The 22,601-nt window shown below is 40.5% G+C and overlaps 1 protein-coding gene across 3 annotated transcripts; it reads right to left on the bottom strand.

Annotated features, from left to right (window-relative positions):
* Window positions 1-46: 46 nt before the first annotated feature.
* On the bottom strand, window positions 47-22,285 carry ano8a (anoctamin 8a). 3 transcript variants are annotated; one of them, XM_028020628.1, is made up of 18 exons: window positions 21,942-22,285; window positions 18,937-19,047; window positions 15,504-15,636; window positions 15,276-15,414; window positions 15,037-15,133; window positions 14,748-14,864; window positions 14,468-14,595; window positions 13,200-13,361; window positions 9,200-9,352; window positions 8,508-8,634; window positions 8,289-8,344; window positions 8,129-8,203; window positions 5,792-6,289; window positions 4,834-5,010; window positions 4,533-4,724; window positions 4,310-4,441; window positions 4,030-4,140; window positions 47-2,932 (listed from the first exon to the last, which is right to left on the bottom strand). In XM_028020628.1, exons 1-18 carry the CDS (start codon window positions 22,129-22,131, stop codon window positions 2,291-2,293), a joined length of 3,240 nt encoding a protein of 1,079 aa, XP_027876429.1. In that variant the 5' UTR covers window positions 22,132-22,285; the 3' UTR covers window positions 47-2,290. The 3 variants fall into 3 exon arrangements, with proteins under 3 accessions (XP_027876429.1, XP_027876430.1, XP_027876431.1); XM_028020629.1 differs by having other exon boundaries at window positions 4,834-5,007; XM_028020630.1 differs by lacking the exon at window positions 21,942-22,285 and having other exon boundaries at window positions 15,504-15,574; window positions 18,937-19,033.
* Between the last annotated feature and the right edge of the window lie 316 nt (window positions 22,286-22,601).

Genomic DNA, 22,601 nt, shown 5'->3' with positions numbered 1-22,601 from the left:
CAGTTCTTTCAACCTCTCAGTAGAACAGTTGCAGCTCTCACATGACGAGTTTGGAATGTGTCTGAGTTTATTGCATATATCCACTGTCAGCGTTTGTATAAAGGTACATGGTGACACACAGTAACTGACAAAAACCAGAAAGCTTTGGAGAAACTTTCAAGGAAAAAAAACCCTTTCTTCCTACTTACCTCTACTGTCGTGACAGAAAGAAAGTATACTCTGTTTCAGCTCTTGGGTTTTATGTATCAGGGTACAATAAAAATCATCTGTTCTTTTAAAAAAATCATTTCAATTAGAATTCTATTTGAATGTACAAAACCATGTACCTTCATTCACACCGTCATGATTCAGCAGGCCTTGTAGTAAAACAGTGTTGAGAAACATTGCATTGTGTGCTATGGTCTAACAGTTGTGTTTTTGTAATGCTGTGAAGGTGATTAATGTGAAGATAGACAACTTTTCTCTTCTAAATGTTTTCCTCTCATGATTACAGTTTACACTTAAAACATTTTTGTTTTAAAATGTTTTATAGTTTTTGTCACTTGTTTCAGAAAGTGACTCATGTATAGCTACATCACACACTGGCATTTTTCAAGCCTCTATTTCTACTATTTTTGATGATTATGTCCTAAAGATAATGACAACCTCCAATTTAGTGTCTCACAATATAAGAAAATCGTGGCGATATTACAGTTCACACCTTAATCAGCTAATTGACTGAAAACACCTGCAGAGGTTTCCTGAGCCTCTCGGTCATTAAGACACAACATTCTGACTGGAGCGTAAGACAGTGACAGACACCATCCACTAGGAGGCGAGGCTACAAGAGGTGATTGCTGAAGAAGCTGCTGGTTCACAGAGGGCTGTATCTGGGGCATATTCATAGAAAGTTGAATGGAAGGAAAATGTGAGTTAGAACAAGGTGAGCCAGCAACATAATTGAAGTTTTTGAGATGATTGTCAAGAAGAATACATTTAAAAATGTGTGAATTTGACCTTTAACCCTGTAAAGAATATCTGGGCTTTCCCGTTAAGTGGAAAACCCAAGCAGATGACCTGAAGGCCGCTGTCAAAGCTACCTGGGTCACAGGCTGACCTCCTCCATGCCACCCTGCATTCATGCAGTAATTCATGCAAAAGGAGCCCCGAACAAGTATTAAGGGAATAGAAATCAGCATTGTTCTCAGAAGCCTGACATGTCTGTTTAGCAATATTCTGATTTTCTGAGACACTGAATGTTGGATTTCCAGGATCTGTGAGGCATAATCATCAAAACTAGAAGAAATTAAGACTTGAAATATCTCTCACTGTGTGTTTAACTTTTTAAAATGAATAAAAACAAATACTGAGCTGTCATGACTAACAATTGCATGATGGTGCCGATGTTAATAATAATCAGTTAATGAACTGCTGCTGCAGCCCCTCTAAAGGTCCCATGAAAGGACCACAGGCTCACTTAGTTTTTTTTACCAGTGTTTCCATCATGGTTTACTTTTTGTTCAAAACAGTGTGAGAAATTTGATTGTGTCCTAATATATATTAAACCCAAGAACAAACAGGGTGTTTTCATCCTCACTGTAAGTTGAAACAGTGGTGGCTGAACCAATAGGTCAGAGTTCGCCCCTCGCCCCCTTGTGGTTGCCACTGCCTGGAGGCATCAGAACCCAGCAGCAGCATGGTCTCTCATAAAGCAACACCAGCTCCTATCCTGTTTCTCTCCAATGGACATTGAACTGAGTGACATTTATTTGCCTCATATAGTTACAGTCACTAAATTATGTAGTAAAATAAATTCATAGAAAATCAAAGTTTGTAAAAATAGATTTTTTTATGGTCACAGTGACTATATCTGACCTAGTGCAGAAGAATCCCAATGGCTTTGAACGTGCATTGCAACTGAAAAGACAGTGAACATGTCACGCATGCACATGGAAACATGCATCCAGTACCAGCACCAACTTGGAAGTTTGACCAACAAACTGCCTTTCTACTGTCTTGGTTCTGGACCATTTCTGTCTCTGGTACTGTCTCAGATCAGGCTGCACTGTTACTGAACCCCAATAGAATCAGTGACACTTACTGTACAGTTTATACATGGAAGTTAGGTAATTAAGTGTAAGCAGAGACAGTGGCACGCTTTATGGAGTTGCATCAAGAGTGAAAGGTGAACACTTGCTGCATGTGATCCTTGTGGTTTAACACCAGGGTGCATCAGTGCCTCTACATTTTGCATGATCATTTATACAGTTTTTTCCCTTCCTAATATGACGTTGCTGTGGGTGATCATTTGTTAGGTCTTTGGGTTTTCTAAATCAGTCTGTAGTCTTGATTCTCCTTTATCTGACTCGTTTGAGGGTAATTCCTCTGTGGTTGTGTTAGGTTGAGAGTTAGTAGCCTGGTTCTGCTGCTGTGTGCCATTAGCACACACCACGGTACCCTCTGATTTGCTAAAACTGAACAGCTTCCCTGGACTAAATGTTCTGTTTGGGGATTGTGGTCTCTCTTGTCCACCAGGGGGAGCAGAAGACGTCACTGCTGAGCCTGGTGTTCCTCCAGATGCCGCCGCCGCTGGCTCTTTTTTCACTTCAGGTGACTTTAGGAACTTCAGAAATCCAGGCAGCTTTGCTTCGCCTCCCGTCGGGGACTGAGCTGGTGACCGGGATGTCCCAGAGGAGAACTTCCCTTGGAGAGGAATGATCTGTTTGAGCTTCATCACGTTATTATTCCCAAGCAGGGAGCTGGGCCTCTTGGGCTTGTCGCCAGGCTTGCTGCCCTGTGATTTGTCGTGGTGGTGCTGGTGCTGCATGTCCGCCTTATTGTCGCTCTCATGGCGAGCTTCTGCCTGCAGGTCGGCCTGGCGGTGAAGCTCCTCCTCCTCGCGGCGGCGCCGGAGTTGCTGCTGGAAGTGCTGCTGTGCCTGCAGCTCATGTTTCTGAAAGGAGAAACATTTAGGACAAAGTGATGGAAAAGAAACATTCTACAGAACCACAATGTGTTCTACATTCCGACAGTAAACTAAGGGTGTTTTCACACTCGATAGTCTGGTAGACTCGGTTTGACAGGGGACCAAAAAGGCAGCGTTTGGTCCATTTTCATCTGTTGTGTTCTCTTACACACAGCGTTGTGTCAAACCAACCAAATCCTTTGGAAAACCTGTTCAACCCCTCACCTAAGAAACACTGAAGGAAACACCTCTGAAGAAGACACTGAGGGCATCTTCCTTCTTCACAAAATGTGAACAAAAGTGGAGTGGTGTCAGATTTTAGTGGTTGGAGGATTTCTCTTTTGTCCTCGGTAAAAGACCCCGGAGTCATTTCTCCATTTCTGCTAGATGAACATGTTTGTGTTGGTTGTATTTACCCAGAATGCCTTGTGTTGTAATGAACTTCCTGCTTTTGGAGTGGTATTTGGACTGCTTGGCATTCACATATGTATTCAAACTGCACCGTAATTAACCTCAATCAAATCAAGCTTTTTTTCTTAATAAATTAAATTAGAGCTGCACAATATTAGAAAATACTGTGATGACAATAATATTGATAAATTTTATAATCACAATAACAGTGCTTATCATAATCATGTTCAGAACACTGAATATACTAACCAAAAATGATTGCACTCCAAACAATCATTTGGGATATGAATAATGGGCACAATAATATTGTGATGACAAGATATTTGCGATATATTGTGCAGCCCTAAGTGACATCATCACATATAAAACATTTTTTAAATTGTTACTCTGATTATTTTGCTATGATGTTAACACTGTTGTCCTTTGAAGTGTGACAAGTAAAAAACTGAAAGTATCTGAAAAAGGAGCACCATACAGAGAGTTGACTAACATCACGCACTGCCACTATCCAAAAACAGACTTAACCACAGAGCATTTCAGGTTAACACACAACAAGAAACCAAGGGACGTGTGCACACAGATATACAACAATGCAACACAAACTGGCCAATCGGCAGCCAACAGCAGGTCTGATGTTGGCAGATGGTCTTTCAAGCTATGACGTAGCGATATACCTTGAAAGCTTCCCTTCGTCGGTACTCTAGCTTGGCCATCTCGTCTGCTACCCAGCCAGGGATATCAGGGATGGCGACATGGATGACGTACTTTAGGAGGATTGCAAAGTGCTGAAAACCCACAAGACCACAAAGGGACAAACTGAGCACAACACATCAGAGTACAAGACATTCATTTTCACATTCTGTGTTTTGATGGATAAATAAGTCACCATAAAGCACCATAAAGCCTACACTAGTCAGAACATCTTCAGGTTTAATGAGAGTATGCAGGAAATACCTCAAGTAAGACAATGGAGATGATGGTCATCTCAGCGCTCAACCAGGGGAACAGACGCTGAAGCTGGCCACACTGACCAATCAGGTAACAGTTAACTATAATGGCTATCAAGCCCATGGCCTCCATTGCAGTCTGTTGTTGAGAACAAGCAGACAAATTTACAGGCTGTTGAGGTGGGAGCCCGAAAGACATTATTGACAATTCCAAGCTGGAAGTAACCAACCTGCCACTGTCCGATGTTCTCCACTCTCTGTCCGAATGGTCTCCGGAGGCCGGTGCACAGCTTCAGGGCATCACTTCGTATCTCAATGATGTTGTTGATAAGAGCACACATGGCCGCCAGGGGAAAGGCCGAGGAGAAGAGCACCACGTAGCCGAACTGAATGAACATCTCCTGGTAGTCTTGAAGTGTTCCCTTTTCACATCAAATGTCCCAGCACAAAAATATTAGTCACATTTTTTAAATGTGTTCACATAACTGTGAGTAGGCATAATTTTGGAGAAACATGTATCAGGAATGCTACCTCATAAGTCTGCATACAACTCTCTATCTCAGCCTGAGTCAAAGCAACGGTTTTTGGTTCCTCTGGTGGATCCATCCAAGATTTCTTGTCATCTTTCCGCTCGCCTACATTCCTTCTCTGGCAGACGGAGTTGGACTCTTTTGAAGAGGACATACTAACGTTCTCCTTGGTCTCCTGCTGAAGGAAAAATTAAAAATAATACTTCTGTGCTAATAACTGAGACATCTTTAATGTGTATTTATTCACACATTTCTTAAGGGTCTAGCATGGTCGAGCCAACGTGTTGAAATTGGTTCTCATTGTCGCAGTTGGGTGACGAGAATCACTTCATTTAGTTCTCAGCCTCATGTCGTCCACCCCTTCCTGTCACAACCCCCCAAAGAACTTATGCCCCCCGCTTCATGTAAACCTATGAAGATTGGTCAGAATTTGTGGGTGTGTTTGCCCCAAATACACAACATCCAAAAACAGTTTTTTCAGCCAGCGGGTAGGATGGGTAGTTTGAGGTTGACTAAGCCCATGAGGTAGCACGTTCAGTGAACACTAAACTTCTCCTGCCTGGTTCTGGCCTGAGGCAGCGTGTGAATATCCCACCCACACTTTCTGTTGGTTTTTTGGGCTTTCAATAACATGGAAAATAAAATAAGGTGTTGCAGCTCATCAATCATTATTTCGTACTCTATCATTCTATCGAACTTGGAGTACAGTGGTTCCTCTTTGCCATGTTTGCAGTTTTACTACACTGTTGTAAACCACACATATGATGAAACACCATGTCGTATACTGCAGTAGGAGGGGCTTCACAGGAGCTCAGATCAGTGTGTCTTGTGGACCTTGAAGGGTGTTTGTGAAAGCAAACACTTTAGTTGGGCATTGTCAACTTTGGCCCAACAATGCTGGGCCCTTAAGATGTTGAGAAACCCTGACCAGTAGACAGAAACAATGCTGACCACATTACCTGAGACAGCGATTCACAGTCACTGTCCTCATCACAACTGTCAAAAATACTGGATGGATCCATCCCGTCTTCCATCAGCGTCGGACTGTCCTCCAGGAAACTGTCCTCCACAGCCTGGGTCTCCGTCTTGACATTCTTGTAGTCCACCTTCTCGGTGAAGCTGACTTTCCGATGCTTCATAATGCTGTCGTTCATGTCCCACTCCTCCTCTGAGAGCCTGAAGCCAGCTTTCAGATCTCCTCTTCTCTTCGGTTCCTGGATACAGTTCGCAGCGTGACTCTTTGAGATTCCTCTGGGACTCAAGAAAGAGTAGGACGTCATTGAGGCTTGTGCCTTCCCAAGAGCCAGGCGCCCATACTTGAGAATGATGACTTGTAGGAGCTCCCATAAGACCTTTGGGGTGAAGACGCCGAGCTTGCTTTGCTCGTAGAGATATGGCTGAAGGACTTCTTTGATGTTTTGCAGGAATTGGCGGAAAATCAACAGAGTAGCAAGCATCTGAAAGGAAAACAGAGACTTTACATACAAGATATATTTTTTTATATGTGCATGTACGTATATGTTTGTTATTATGGAGTATTGGAGAAGGGGTACGATTAAATACATTGTTACTTCTTCCTACACCTTCTCAGACATTAAATGGAATTTATGTTTTATGTGTATTGTCATGTGTGATACAGGTTATGGATATATGGATAGATCTGTACACATTGAGTATGTACTTACTCTTCAGATTTATTTTGTGTGTATTCAGTTAAAGTAAATGTATCAATTGACATAAACTTATTTTTAAAGGAGTTTTTTATATGTTCGAATTGTGTGTGCATCCGTGTGTATATGTATGTATGAGTATATGGGTACGTATAGACACACAAATTCATACTAGTGTTAATGTGGATGAACATAAACATCTGGAATGAATCATTATGAAAATGAAATGACATAAAATGACATGGTGCATGTGTCTGAAGTGTAAAGTGCTTTGAGTGGTATAAGTTCAGTCCATTTTACCATTTGTCTTTGTACTGTTTATTTGCATGACTACCAACAGCAGAAACTTTAACTAGACTTTTCTGTTTTTGTGTTGTGTGCTATCAGTGCAGAAATATCTAGATGTTGTGTGGTTGTGCAGTCAGACACACAGGAAGCTGCGTGGTTTCCTTGATACAGCTGCTATAGATAGAGTAGCATGTTTTGTTCTTACACTTGGTCAGAGGTAGGATGCAATTTACAAATTGAAAGTAAAAGATTCAAAGTGTGGAGACGTTACAACCTGGTTTTACCATCAACTTCATGTTTTTATTATATTTAGAAGAATGTTCATATCTGTTCATGTGTTTGTGTTCATACATTTGAAAGACGCTATTATCCAAATGGTGATTGTTCACAAAGCTGTAAAGCTACAAAGTACTGTTGGCCAAAATAATCCAAAATAAGTTATTATTATTATTATTATTATTATTTAAATATAATAATATTATATGAATCAGTCTTGGTGTTATGGTGGTTCTGAAGGTAGGAGTTTGGTGGTCAGATGGCACCATGGCTCTGACTACAAGGCAGCCCTGCTTCTGTCAGTCTGAATATCATCACCTTCCTAAAATAATGACTTCAGTCATATTTTTTGCCAAAAGTGTATTTTTTTTTTTGTGCCTAATTCATCTTTTGGCAATAAAGAGGTGGTTGCTGTTTTTTGCTTCCCCCCCCCCGCCCCCCCCCCAAAATTACTATTGGAAAAAAAAAAAAAAAAACAATACTCAGGCCATTATTTTAGGAATGTGACAATATTATGTTTTTCAAGAATCAATTTAATGTCAGGGCTGCACAGTTGGCAGCACTATTAACTTGCAGCAAAATCCCAACAAATCCCAACCTGTGATCTTTCTGTATGTTCTCCCTGTGCATGCATGGATTCTCTCTGGGTCATAAGATTCTGTTTTTGTTAATATGTTATTTAATATTACCACCAGAGTTCATACACATTTTTAATGTCAAAATTCCAGAATTGTCATCAGATTTTCAAAACAAAAGCATTGAAAAAGCTGAGAAGAAAGACATGCTCAGCAGCAGTTCTGTTGAAGTCAGAGGGTTTTGACACTGATGGAAGTTGCAGAGTCTGCTTTTAATTGTAATTTTAATTTTGTAAAGTCCCTGGAGAGGACATATGTTGTGAACTGGCGCTATATAAATAAACAGAACTGAATTGAATAAGTCTACAGGGCTGGCAAAGTTTTGCCAAAGCTCAAAACTGACTCATATTCCAAAACAAATAGCAACTACTGAATTGTTTTTTTGTATGACTGATTTCAAATTTCAAATTTTCTTCAAAGTTCTTACCTCCTTCAGTCGCTCCATGTCCTTGAGATAGAATCCAATGTAGAAAAGACTGAGGTAAGAATTGATGAATTCAAACTGTGAAGAACAAGAAGACATAAGAAGAAATAGAAAACCAAACTATCCTGAAAAACAAACCACAAAACAAAACAGGATAACTTACAAAAACCATCTTGATGATCAAATTGTTCTCGTAGGCACTCTGAAATCTGTAGTTCTCTGGAAGAACAAACAAGCATGAAGAATTAGAGAGATTCTGTTTCCTACTTCTATTTCTGCTGGAGAAATGGAGAGTCAGTCACCATCCTTTCCCTTTCTTATTAAAGAACTCGGCTATTATTCACACAAACAGATTTCTGTCATTTGACAAAATGATTCTTACCCATGTCATTAAGCCAGTAGGCAATCTTCTTATACACCTCGTCACATACAGTTACAGTGATGGCCAGAAGTATCTTAGGGATGAATCTTGTGATACTAGGCAGCTCCTGAATCTCCATCACCACTTCCTGCAAAGTGAAGAATATTATTATGGAATCAGAACTAGTAACAGTCTCATAGCTGTTATTCACCAGTCATGACATGAAAACTATGGAGGACCAAAACTGACATAATTAAAAATAAAAAGCAGAAAGTAATAGATTTTGTTTTTCCTTTTCCTTACACATGCATTTTCATCAAGAAATGCATGACCAGCCAATAGACAGGAGTTGAAGTTTTAAGACATCGCCCTCCTCATTTGCATAACGAGGCAGAAATGTTTTAAATTAAAACGAGGAGGCAAGGAAATGTAAAAAGAACAAAGGAAAGACAAAATATTCATACATTTCTTGATGAAATGCATGTGTAAATGTGACAGATAATACATTTTATTTATAGTGGCTGTTACATCTTGAGATCTCAAAGGGCTAGATGATGCTATGTGTGTCATAAAACTAGAACTATATATATAAAATATGTATATTTTACCTGTTTGAAAATTTAATACTATTGCAATATTGGATTCTTTATGTTTGGCTGTGTCATTATTAGCTGTTTTGATTAGCATGGTGGACAGCGCTGTCCTACAGAGACCTGCAGCTGAAGACAGAGGAGCATGGCGAGAAAGACGAAGCAGAGGCAGAGCAGGCAGACCGGCAGGCTGACCAGCCATCTGAACATGGCTCTCTTCCAGGCGGGGTAGTAGAACTCCTCACAGCCCGTTATGGGACTGCACCGCTTCACACCCTGCAGGCACACATTAGAAATGAGATTGTTGGGAAAGACTGTGGAACCTCTGGCCGTGATGATGCAAATCCTGCTCAGCAGGATTTTACAAAAAAACATTATGAACAACCCTGACCATGAGACTGTCTAAGAAAAACAGTGTCTTTAGTCAGAGGCTTTTTCAAATTTGCTTTAATATAGACCACTACAGGAGCTCTTTCCTGCCAACAGCCATCATTATCTACACCAGTGGTTCTCAAACTTTTTTCAGTGATGTACCCCCTTAAAAATATATTTTTAGTCAAGTACCCCCTGACACGGGCAAAACATTTTTGGAATTAAAAAGGGGTACAGTGCTGTAAAATCACTGTCTGATTTATTAAAGCCAAACAGCTTATATCAGTGAACCTGACAAATACATCCATATTGCAAACATTGCATGGTTAAACAAAAAAGAAAACAGAAGACGGTGACCACCAGGAAGGTATAAAACCAGTCAAACCGTTTAATTTTAAAGGATATTGAAACTAAATACTGAATATAAAATTCAGTGCATGAACACACATTTATATTTTATCGAACTTTTCACAAAATAATGGATGGATGGATGGATGGATTCACAAAATAATTTTTCCCAAGACTTATTATGAGGAGCCTACTGATTTTTTAAAGATATTTTGAAAAGCTTCACGTACCCCCTGCAGTACCTCCACGTACCCCCATTTGAGAACCACTGCTCTAGGGTGTCCCTACGCTCTTTCAGGTCTCATACTGATGTTTCCAGTTTTGTTAGAGCCAAATTATAGACAGCGATTCACCAGGAGACCTAGAGTGAGGAGCCCCGCCCCTTTCCCCCTTGCGCCTCAGACAGAGTTTGGGGAAAAAGATGGCGGTCGTTCTTCGTTCGCTAAAGCTGTTCTTGTTTACAGGTTAGTAGTGTGAAGCTGGTGGAAACTGTCCCCGCTAAAATGTAAATTTACAAGTTCATTCGGTGCTGATTTCGTAATTACTTGCTAGACGTGTTTAGACGTTCAAGGGAAAAAGAGTGATTTTGTTTCATAATTACGGTTTGTAGCTATAACGGTTGTAAAACAGCCGTCATAGAAGTTTGCTACATGTATCTAAACTTCGATACACTCTCCGACCCAACCTTATTAAGATTTCGGTGGTATCCTGACGGGTTGTGTTATCTTTTGATAGGAAGTGTTAAAGTTACTCTGTTACATGTACCGGAAATCAGTTCTCATCAGTTTCAAACATTTATTATAGACGTTACCACTTGTCCCCTACTACCCTGTAATTGATTCTACTGTACTAGCTAGATCTAGTCCTCTAAATATGCCCATATTAAATTATAGAACTAATAATATGATTACATTTTTCAGAGTTATTACAATTCAAAGAAATTAGTAGCCTTACAATTTCACTGAACTTGAGGAATAGTTTTCTTTTTATGTAAATCTGTAAGATTTAAATCGATTGTTGAATTGTTTTGATTTGGCCCATGGATGCTGTCACAGCTGGTGTGGGCTGATGTTGTTTATTGAAGTAGATGGAATATGGTTGTTTTGGAGCAACGGAAGGACACATGGACATGAATGCACAAAGGAATGTTCAATGTATGATTGCATGATTTTATGATTTTGACAATTTGTAATAAAACAGACAGAGTTTGGGGAAGAAAACGGCGGTCGTTCTTCGTTCGCTAAAGCTGTTCTTGTTTACAGGCTTCCCACTCGGAAGAAAGGAGAAGAAGAGACAAAACAAAACAAACATCAATTGTTACAACTGTTTCAATACAGCTGAGACATGTAACAGAGGTATAAAAAACATTTTTTCTGAGGTAACAGCCTGCGATGTCATCGATGACATCACGTCCGTCCCTGACTGTCACTGATGACATCAGACCGACAAAACGAACGTGATGTCATCGATGACATCGCAGGCTGTTCCTTCAGAAGTGCTTGAATAAGACGACCACGTGGTAATGTGAAGGCCTGTGAAGGCCCTCGCACCGAACGTGGACGCGAGGGCCTGTGAAGGCCTGGGATCCTTCAAGGACCTGGCCTGTGAAGGCCCTCGCACCGAACGTGGACGCGAGGGCCTGTGAAGGCCTGGGATCCTTCAAGGACCTGGCCTGTGAAGGCCCTCGCACCGAACGTGGACGCGAGGGCCTGTGAAGGCCAGGGATCCTTCATGGACCTGGCCTGTGAAGGCCCTCGCACCGAACGTGGACGCGAGGGCCTGTGAAGGCCAGGGATCCTTGAATGACCTGGCCTGTGAAGGCCCTCGCACCGAACGTGGACGCGAGGGCCTGTGAAGGCCAGGGATCCTTGAATGACCTGACCTGTGAAGGCCCTCGCACCGAACGTGGACGCGAGGGCCTGTGAAAGCCAGGGATCCTTGAATGACCTGGCCTGTGAAGGCCCTCGCACCGAACGTGGACGCGAGGGCCTGTGAAGGCCAGGGATCCTTGAATGACCTGACCTGTGAAGGCCCTCGCACCGAACGTGGACGCGAGGGCCTGTGAAGGCCAGGGATCCTTGAATGACCTGACCTGTGAAGGCCCTCGCACCGCCACGTGGACACGAGGGGACTGTGAAGGCCAGGGATCCTTCATGGACCTGGCCTGTGAAGGGATCCTTCATGGACCTGGCCTCGTGGACGCGAGGGCCTGTGAAGGCCAGGGATCCTTCAAGGACCTGGCCTGTGAAGGCCCTCGCACCGCCACCTGGATGCGAAGGCATCCAGGTGGCGGTGCCTTCGCATCCAGGTGTCCACTGTTGCTGGCCTGTGAAAGCCCTCGCACCAGCACCTGTATGCGAGGGCCTGTGAAGTCGTGTAAAAGTAGTAGAAAAAGTTGAGTACCTTTCTACCGTTTCTACTCTCTGCTCCTTCCATGCGTTGCTCTAGAGCAGTGGTTCTCAAACTTTTTTCAGTGATGTACCCCCTTAAAAATGTATTTTTAGTCAAGTACCCCCTGACACGGGCAAAACATTTTTGGAATTAAAAAGGGGTACAGTGCTGTAAAATCACTGTCTGATTTATTAAAGCCAAACAGCTTATATCAGTGAACCTGACAAATACATCCATATTGCAAACATTGCATGGTTAAACAAAAAAGAAAACAGAAGACGGTGACCACCAGGAAGGTATAAAACCAGTCAAACCGTTTAATTTTAAAGGATATTGAAACTAAATACTGAATATAAAATTCAGTGCATGAACACACATTTATATTTTATTGAACTTTTCACAAAATAATTTTTCCCAAGACTTATTATGAGGAGCCTACTGATTTTTTAAAGATATTTTGAAAAGCTTCCCGTACCCCCTGCAGTACCTCCACGTACCCCCAGGGGTACACGTACCCCCATTTGAGAACCACTGATCTACACCAACATTTAATTTCCCTTTGGGAGCAATAAAATACTTTGGAATTGAATTAATATTAATCAATAATTAATCAGTGTCAGAGAGAATGTTTACAAAAGCAAGCACCCAAAGTGGGGCTCTAACCCACCACCCTGAGATTAAGAGTCTCATGCTCTACTGACTGAGCTAGCCAGTCTCTGCCCCCCTGCAACCAGTGTGCCTCTTTACCCATCACAACTTCTTTCTGTGGGGGCATGCAACCTAACAACAACAACCCCCCCCCCCCCCCCACACACACACACACACACGCACACACTGACCCCGCCTCTTCTGCTGCTCTCAGAGCACATGGACCCGCCAATCCCATTTCCTGCTATTGTAGGCTAACCTTGTGTTGGGAGGAAGACTGTCAGAGGAAGCATCACCAAGACATGAGAAGCTTTCAGGGTCATTATTACAGGAAGCCTGTGCTTTTATTGTGAAGAGTTCTCACCCTGAACTGGGGCCTGGGCTCCTCCAAGGACTCGACGGGGGTGTCCAGGGTGCCCCACCTGTAGGCCAGCTCCGCTTCTCGCCGCTTCCAGCGCTCCAGAAACAAAGTTGCCCAGATGACATTGAAGAGAGCAAAAACTACACAGCAGATATCCTGGCTGGTCTGTGTGGGGACAAAAGGTTGAGTCAGTCACTTGACGCCACCTTAATTGTAAAGCTGTGAGGAGGATCAATCAGTTTTCTTTAGTACTTTTGCTTTGTAGTTATATTCCAACCCAAGATGTTCCCCTTCTTTGTTCAATGTGTACTTTTTGAAACTTTTCTCTGTGAAAATATAAAATCTGAGGATGACTCTACAGCACACAAGAGAAAATACTAAAAACATGGATTTCTGTTCATAAACTGTGCTGCCTTTTTAAGAAGTATATGTATTACAGTAAAACTGGCTAAAATGTTCTTTGCATGTCCAGTCTTTGGTCATGCAAACACAAGATACAGAGTGTAGGTGATTGGACCTCTAGTTAATAAAGGAAATGACCTTGCTATTCACTCGTCTACCCTCTTTGCACAGATGTAAGGTGGCTGTTTTCAACCCTGAGAAAACACCTAGAACTGTCGGTTCCTTATCTTTGCAGATGCTCCTCATCTAATACAGGAAATTAACTTATGAACTTAATGTTTCTACATACTATAAATGCTGCAATGTACATGTTTCACTTCAACCATCAATATGTTACCAAACAATATTCTGGAAGTATAAGGTCAAAGGGAGACATAAGGTGGAATAAACAACAAGAATATAACTATAAATCAAAAACAATATAATTAATAAATGAAAAATGATAGCATTTAATACAATATGATGAATAGAATAAGTAAAATAAATATATGAGCACATAGGAATAAAAGCTAAATATAAGATAAGTATAACAAAAATAATAATGCAGTGATTATTATTATTTTCCCAACACATAAATCGATCAATAAGGTCAGACTAACTGCAGATAACAGTTAGTTTGACCTTAAATTTAAGTATTTATTCTCTTAAATAAACTTATGACGCTAACTCATATGCATTAGCATCAGTTTACATATACAGATTTGTGCTATGTCTCATCCATATTTCTATAACTAGTTAAAATGACCTCCTTATTTTTCTTTTTAAATTGTATTACATTTTTACTTTGTTTTGACTTTTCATTTAACTTGTTCCATAGTTTTACACCATGAATTGAAATACAAAAGCTCTCTGTTTAAGGTTTGGGATACCTGGTCATCTTCTACTAGTATCCACAGCAGAAAGCCAATGACGGCAGGGTAGAGCATGGAGTTGGTGTAGAAACCCAGCCAAGCAAAATACATGCCGATCTTCACTCCAAAGTAGTCACAAATGTCATCTGGAAATGATTTATTAGACATTACTGAGGATATTCAGTTTGCTTTAAACAGCTCCATCCTTGTGTTAGCAGAAGTGGACCACGATTTCAAGAAATCTATTCAGTATGATGCATTCCATTGTTCTGGCGTGTCATCCTCTAGTATTTCTTACCGAGGGGCTGCCTTTCACACACAGCCTGGACCCACGAAGTCATCAGCTGGTTGAGTATTCTTTGTTCATGAAGAGGAAACATCTGATGGATCACTCCCCGAGCGATTAGCTCTGGAACTAAAAGTACAGACAAGGGCTTTGAAAATTCTTTGAAAACTGCTTGATATTTCCATTTTTAGAAAATTTCAGTTGTAAAAAAATTACTTTTTTAATTGAAAAAAAAAACTAAATAAAGAAATGAGAAGATGCAGAACAGCCTGGGAAATGTAGATGATAAAAAGCATCTCACTTATTGGCTGCCCCTCCAAGAAGTGGATGTTGTGGAGCATTTCCCCGTGTTTGGCACGCAGGTTATCCAGCCAATACTTAATGATGCTCTGGCGTTCCTAAGCACAACAGGCACACATGGTTTTATTGAATTTAATAAAATAACATGTACATCCGTTTTTTGTTTTTTTTTAACAAAGACCTGAGTGACATTCCAACACTACCAGATGACACAGAAAACGAGAATCTCAGACTTCTAACCTGCGAAGTGAAAAAGCAAAGCTCGCTTTCTATGTTCTCATATATGTTGTCCTCTTCACAGGAGAAGCGGCGCATGCCACCACCAAACTGTGGCTTCACAGTCTTGTACATGCCCATCTGCTCGGCTCCTCGCAGCAGGCTGTTGGGGGTGAAAAACAGCAAGATTTCATTTCTGTCTGAAATAAAAGGCTATAGTTTCTTGTACCTGTGAAAGAGGTTGAGTCTTACTTTTCAAATGTTGTTGTGATGAAGAAGGCGTGGGTCTGGGTGTGTTTATGTTGCCGGACCTGGATGCTGACCTGTGGGATTCCAACACGAATTTGATTCAGAAGCCACAGCAGAGAGTGGTCATCTATTGTATCTGGGGAAATTAGAAATACATCCATTTGAAGTTCATCAGCATATTTTCAACTATCTACTGTCCAAAAACAGAAGCAGATGTGGTAAAGTAGAAGTTTCTGTGTCTATTCTAGAGATGCTTGACTAGACCAGTTGTTGATCAGCTGATCTAAAACTAAAAATCACATCCTTTGTGTGATCAGTTATTGCAGTGCATTTGTAATTTGTAGATTATCTTTTGGATAAACCAATTAATAATTGGTTTGTATATGGTGCTTAATAGGATTTTGTTTTACAGAGTCTGAATGCAGGTGAAGCTAAAACTATGCCACTTGAAGAGTTCTGGGTAAAGAATATTTAAAAACGAAGATTTTTCATCTTAATTGGAAAATGTATTTTTTTACACAGTTTTGACTCACTTACTGCTCTGAGAGTGTTCTTCTGTCAGCAAATTACCTTTTTTGAGTTTGTTTACTCAAGTTAAAGATTAACCATTTAACGAATTAACTTCACAATTATTTCAATAATTAATTTCTGACAATTATTCCAATTAATAATTTCAGCTCTAGTTGTGTTTTTAGCCCAATTCTTCTTGCGTGGAATCTCAGTGGTGGATCCACTTACGCTAATCTGCTAATGCGCTAATAGCAGAGCTAATTTGTCATTTATTGCCTTTAGCGTTTTTGCTAATTTGTAAAATGCTTCCTGTAAATTAATTTTTCCGGATAAATACAAAAGTGCTAATTTAATTTGTGGTTTTGTAAACATTTAGCTGAATAAAGTTTAAAATTTGTGTTGAAGCTTTGATTAGCGACTGTTAAGAATTCTTCAAGTAGTCAGATGTTTATACATACTCTTATTGTGAGGCTGGGAGGGGGAAAGACTACTTATGCAGAAGTTTATTTCGTCTCAAATTACATTTATTCTGTACCCAGAATGCATAGCAGTAGACAGATAAAATACTACTTGTGCACTGCATGATTTCTGATCGAATCCCTACTGTGGCAAACTCAGCAACAGCGTTAGCAATACTCAAAAATCTCTTACTCTTGAAATCATTTAATGAGTAAAAGTTCTCTTCCAAAGAATAACTTCCTGAAGCATCACTGTACAGGTAGGTGTGCACTAACAAATTTGACCCTGCTCATGGTAATACACTGTGATATAACACATGGACTGGACGATATGGTCAACTGTCAGTTATGTTAGGATCCTGGGTTGTTGAGTTGTGGTCACAAACATTGACACTGACTTCAGTTGCTCCTCCACCCTTTCTCTTACTTCACCATAAAGTGCAGGTATGGCTGTGTGTGAAAAATCTTACCAGCAGGGATTTTGTATCTGTGGTCAATGACTGACATCATTTTCCTGAAGCCCCTTATTTCCACCATAGTAAACAACATCATGCCTTTAGCATGGGCTTTTCTTTTGACATGTCTGGGTCTGGGGTGAAGCTTTAGGGACATGTTGGCTTATACGTCATTGTGGTTCATCTTCTGACACTCAGAATATTCTATCAACAGGAAATGCTTCACATGGTGGAACAAATTGATGTTTTCCTGCTGCTAGTTGGCACGACTCTCCGGCACATTGTGCAGCACGCTGAAACCTGAAGTTTATCAGATCTTAGAGATCTGAACTACGTCTATACCACCAAATTAATCTTTCCTCTCTTATCAATATGTTGTCTGCTTTTTCTTTGCTTGCGGAAGCTCATTCAGTCGCATTTGCATTACAAAAATGGCCATTCCATTTTTGGCTAAAACTTACCGCATTGGAGCTTAGCGTAACCTAGGCCAACCACCTAGCACAGCCTTCTACTGCTGGGCACGAGTCTGCCGTGTACGTCATTACTCAAGTAGCCAATGTGTTGTGGCCATTGGCGGTTTCTGATATGTGCGCCCTGGGCAGTTGTCCAGGGTGCCATCTTGCGGAGGCGGCATGAGCCCAGGGCGCCAAACAGACTAGGACTGCCTCTATCTTTCTGTTCAGCTTGAACTGGTTGTGCCCTGAATGTCAGTCAGTGAAATCCTGTAATCATAGACTGTAATATCAGTCTATGATACTACATAGACTGAGATCTGAATTACATCTACACCAGTTCAAATTACCATTATTGAATAATTTTATATAGTGATATATATATATATATATTGCCATTTAATCTTGGTCCCACTCTAACATTTTTACTGGTCTACTCTGGCCACCCTTATGAAAGTTTTCTGGGGCCGGCACTGTTGCACACGACTGGCAGGTACGAAACAAAAAAAAAACTTATAACAGAGACTTGTGAAAAAGGAACAAAATGAGCTAGAATCTCTCTTATAAAGGAATAAATCAGACATACTGTGACTCATTTTGGTTTTTATGTACATTTCCAACTGTAACCTGATAGTCCTGTAAATTTGGGATCTTTCTGTAATTGATTTATTTTGATATAAGTATTTTATTTTTGAGACAGTATGCTGTTCAATTGATCCAGAAAAATAGAATAGAATAGAATAGAATTCAACTTTATTGTCATTGCACTGTCACAAGTACAAGCAACGAGATGTAGTTTGCATCTATCCAGAAGTGCTCTACGAGATATAATATTTATTTACAGATGTACAAGACTATGTATGTATGGACTATAAGGGGTTATAGCAAGAGATATAGATATTGTGTATAAATATAAATATGGGAGCTATATGCACAGATTATACAGAATATATAAGAATGTTAGGGAATAGATTATAGATAAATAATGGCAGATAAAATTTACAGGTTGTATGTGTGTGTGAAGAAAACAGTCCGTGGTAATCTCTAATCAGTGCATACACAGTAAGGTTGATTAGAAGCCATTTTTAACAGCAATAATATGCTCACTGGGGATAGGTGGTACTGGAGGTTAAAGGTCAGTCAAGCTGAGTTCTATTATTTCCTCATCTTTCATAGAAAATAAAAACAAGAAACTATTTTACACAATGTCCTTTTAAAAACGGTGCCTGAGACAACTGTGGCAATTGTGTATTCAGACAGAAATAATAAATGTTGACTTAAGCCACTTATCTGCCCATAAGTAAACAGCATGCTGTTTAAACACCACACATATAACAGGATGTGCTCCTTCACACTGCATGTGTGTGTGGTTGCTTAATGAAATGCTTCAAGTTCGCATTGCTGGCCCTTCCATTAAAAGGAAACAGCAGAAAGAACAAGTGTTGTTGACAGCTTTTAATATCCCCCAAAGCACTTCACTGTAAATCTCTGACTGGCTCCCAGCGCCTTCTCTCCTCACCGCAGGACAAACATGGAGGACATGTCAGAGTAGAGCGTCTACCTGGAAAAGTCATCAGGATGTCACAGTTTTGTGTGGGAACCATCTTTAACCAAGACTTGCGAGAGTTGATGTAATGTCTGGCCAGCAGAAGTCGTTTCCCAAACAGTTTATCTAAGAAAAAGAAAGAAAAATATGAGTCTGACAGGGAAGGATAAAGGGATAAAGCACATTAAAACCGTGAGTGTGTGCTGATGAAAGACAACATGTACCAGACAGATGGTGGCATTTATCATTGTGACGATGAACACAGATGACTGGCTGGTTCTGCCACTCGCCACTAGCTGCATTTCCATTGACCAATCTGACATTTCATGTGTTTCATTGAAGACGTGTTTTTTGCTTAAAAGTTTTTTTCCGCTGGGATGAGCGGTTTATTGGTTTATTTTACAAAACTGCAATGGAAGCACTTTTTTCGCATCACACGAGTAACCAGATGTTACTGCTGGCACAAACCACGAAGACGACGACAGGAAGTAGCTGGACGATAGAAGCACTGCATGCATTTTAATGCCTTATTGCTTGAACAAACTTATTCCCATTTTAATTGCATTTCATATTTAATGGAAACACCACAATTGCGTGTTTTTACGATATTTGCAGAATGCTGACAAAATTTTGCATATATTTGTAATGGAAATGTAGCTACTGATGTTATTTCTTCTGAAAAATCTTTTATACTCCTTCCTTTTTTCAATTTTCTCTAAGACAAAATAGCAGAAATATCCCAGTTAAGCAAGACTCTGCTGCTGTGGCTGAATGACTGAGCAAATATTGTGTACCGACAAATAATTTGCAGACTGAGTGGCGTGCAAACAGTCCCAAGCAAACTCTCTTTTCAAGTCTGACTCCAAAAAAAAAAAAAAAAAAAACATCAGTGGTGTTATTTTTGGTTTGTCTCACACTCGTACTGCTCATATGGATTTTACTCTGATATAGTGGTGGGTTTTAGAAGAAAAGCAATACATAGTCTGTAGCTTATCAGTCAGCTGAACCTTGCATAGGTTTCCCAATGCTTCTATGCATGTGCAGTTAACTGCGGATTGATTGTCATGGATGAAAAGACATGTAATGATCACATGTAGGTCAGAGAGAATTATAGAAGTTGTGAAAAAGAATGATTAACACTCTAAATATCAACTCTTCACACATATTTGATGTATTTGCAAACAGAAACCTTAGATCCATGTGATATAGTTAGTTAGTTTTGAAGTGTATCACAGAAATATGTGTAAAAAAAAAAAAAAAAAGCTGAAATCCCAAAATACGTGTGTCAACGTGGTCTGCAGCCATTTTCGCTGCCTGGTGGCTCTCAGTGGCTCACACTCCGTCCTGCTGAGGCAGTAGCTGCAGTGACTGACCACTCTCCTAATTGTTCACTGAATTATAGGGTGACTCTCTCAGTGTCTGCGTGAGCTTGGATTTTTTTATGATCAAATCCATCTACTCATAGTCTGTGCTATCCCTCCCAGCCTGAGCCATCCATGTGTTAGTCATGTCTATATTCATTTAAAAAACAACTATTTTCGCTTTATGAGATTTAAACTAAAAAGGTTAGGTAAATCTGCTTTTACATAAATAAATCAAGGAAGTCACATTTCTGACTTGAAATTTGCTTCTCTAACACAAACCCTTGTTTAAATAAGCAGTAAATATACAGCTTAATGAGAGAAAAAAATGCTAAGCTGTTAAGGGGGGAACCCAAAAATCAGCCCTGACTTCCTTTATTTTGGGAGACTGGTGATCGGCTGATAGTTGCATGTGAAGGTGATCTTATCCACCAATCTTTGATACTTCCATAAAGGTTTGAAAATCAATCAAAACCAATAGTTACCCCTTTCCCCCCTTCTCCGTTGCCATCTTATCAACTTTTTTTGTGCAATATTAAGCAACTTTTTTGACAAAAGAAATTGGTATCTGCCAACAGGTGAATTAGCAAGTCAGGTTTTTTAAATATTGGTGATCGGTCAGAAAACAGCAATCAGTGCAACCCTACTGAACAACTCTTTAGTTATCATTAAAAAACTTACAGCTATATGAAAAGGTCTAGGACCTGTGACAACAACTGCTTATGAAGTTCAAATCAATTCAGAAGTGGCATCAGTGCTCATAAATATTATGAAATATGAACTGTTGTCTACTGAAATATGAATACATTAGACACAGAACCATCTTTGTTAGAATGGATCCATCAGAATCTTATGCCTTCTTGTCTTATCATGGCACCAGTTAGTGGGTGGGATGTGTTAGGCAGTTAGTGAACATTTCATTTTCAAACTCTATGTGTTGGAAGATGGAAAAATGGGCAGCAGCATCCAGGTGGTGACTGTCAATCAGTGGAACAGGAAGGAATTGTGAGCTCCCATCCAACATACATGCTACTGCTAAAGAAGTTATTGTTGCTAATCAGTAATACTTTTATAACAAATTTATGTCCGATCATGATTTCTTGGTTAATGTCAAGTTGTTATAACAAACACGTTTTGAATAATGTCAACTTTGTATTAAAAGTGTCATGATTTACCAAATGACACTTTATGACAACAGTCATAAATATTCATGAAGACTTACTCATGTTCATGACAGGTGTTATGTCATGTTTATGACGGTGTCATGACAGGCTTATTCACAACTCGTCAAATAAAGTATTACCCATATAGGTTATAAAACCAGAAGCATTTTCAGTGACTCTAACTAATCAGATAAGAACAGAGCAGGATTTCATAATGCATCCTCATTGTACGGTTCTCCAGACAAAGAGAGCTGCAACATATTCTTCTTTCTTTACTGGTTAACCTGTAATGTAGCAACAGGACATGCCTAATGTTTCCTGAATTCACCTGTGGTTCCAGCAGGCCCGTCACAGGGAAACACGCAAAACCAAAAACCCTTCAGCCAAGTCGTCGCGGCGTCAGTGATGCTTCACAAAGCCCGGGCACGGTGGCTTGTAAATGCTCATTGTCAATCACACGAAACACAAATACGTAGCTCAGGGGTGGGAAACTCACCGAACACCCCGGCGGTTTGCTGCTGCTGGTTGCTGGTCCTGTCCTGGTGCTCGCTGGGCACCGTCCTCTCCGTCCTCTCCATCCTCTCCCCTGCCCCGTCTCTGCCGTCGGCGTCTGCGGCGCAGCTGCAACCGTCTGCCGCAGACTCGGCATCAGCCGTCGTCTGCGTGTTGGTGCCCAAAAGCTCCATTACGTGAAGGAAGACGGCCGTCAGAACCCGCAGGAGGCTGTTAATACATGACTGCTGACTGTAGGAATGACAGCCTGGTGTGCGTAGCAGTCAGGCAGGAGAGGGAGGAGCGCGAGGTACATAAACATGTCATGTAGCCGCAAGTTCTGCGCACCAGTCGTGACTGCGTGACGTCACAGACCGGGGGACACCGCGCTCGGGCTACAGGTTCATACAGAAAATGGGACATATCTTCTAGGTAGGCGTATTTATTGCTCAGATCAATCTAGTCTGAATATCGCTTTGCTATATCTCTGCATTATCCGTTTTTCATTTAAAACGCATATTCTGAATGTGTGTGATAATCCACCAAACCTTTAAATATAAAGCTGAAAAAAAAAGTTTACATAAACCAAATAAAAATACCTTTTTCCCCTCACTGTCTTACGTAAAATCTTCTAAGCTTCTTTTGTTTCAGGTCAGTTAGTTAC

Source organism: Xiphophorus couchianus, chromosome 6 (genome assembly GCF_001444195.1).
Source record: "Xiphophorus couchianus chromosome 6, X_couchianus-1.0, whole genome shotgun sequence".
In the NCBI taxonomy this organism is placed as follows: Eukaryota; Metazoa; Chordata; class Actinopteri; order Cyprinodontiformes; family Poeciliidae; genus Xiphophorus; species Xiphophorus couchianus.
This window is presented reverse-complemented; position numbering and strand designations above follow the sequence as displayed.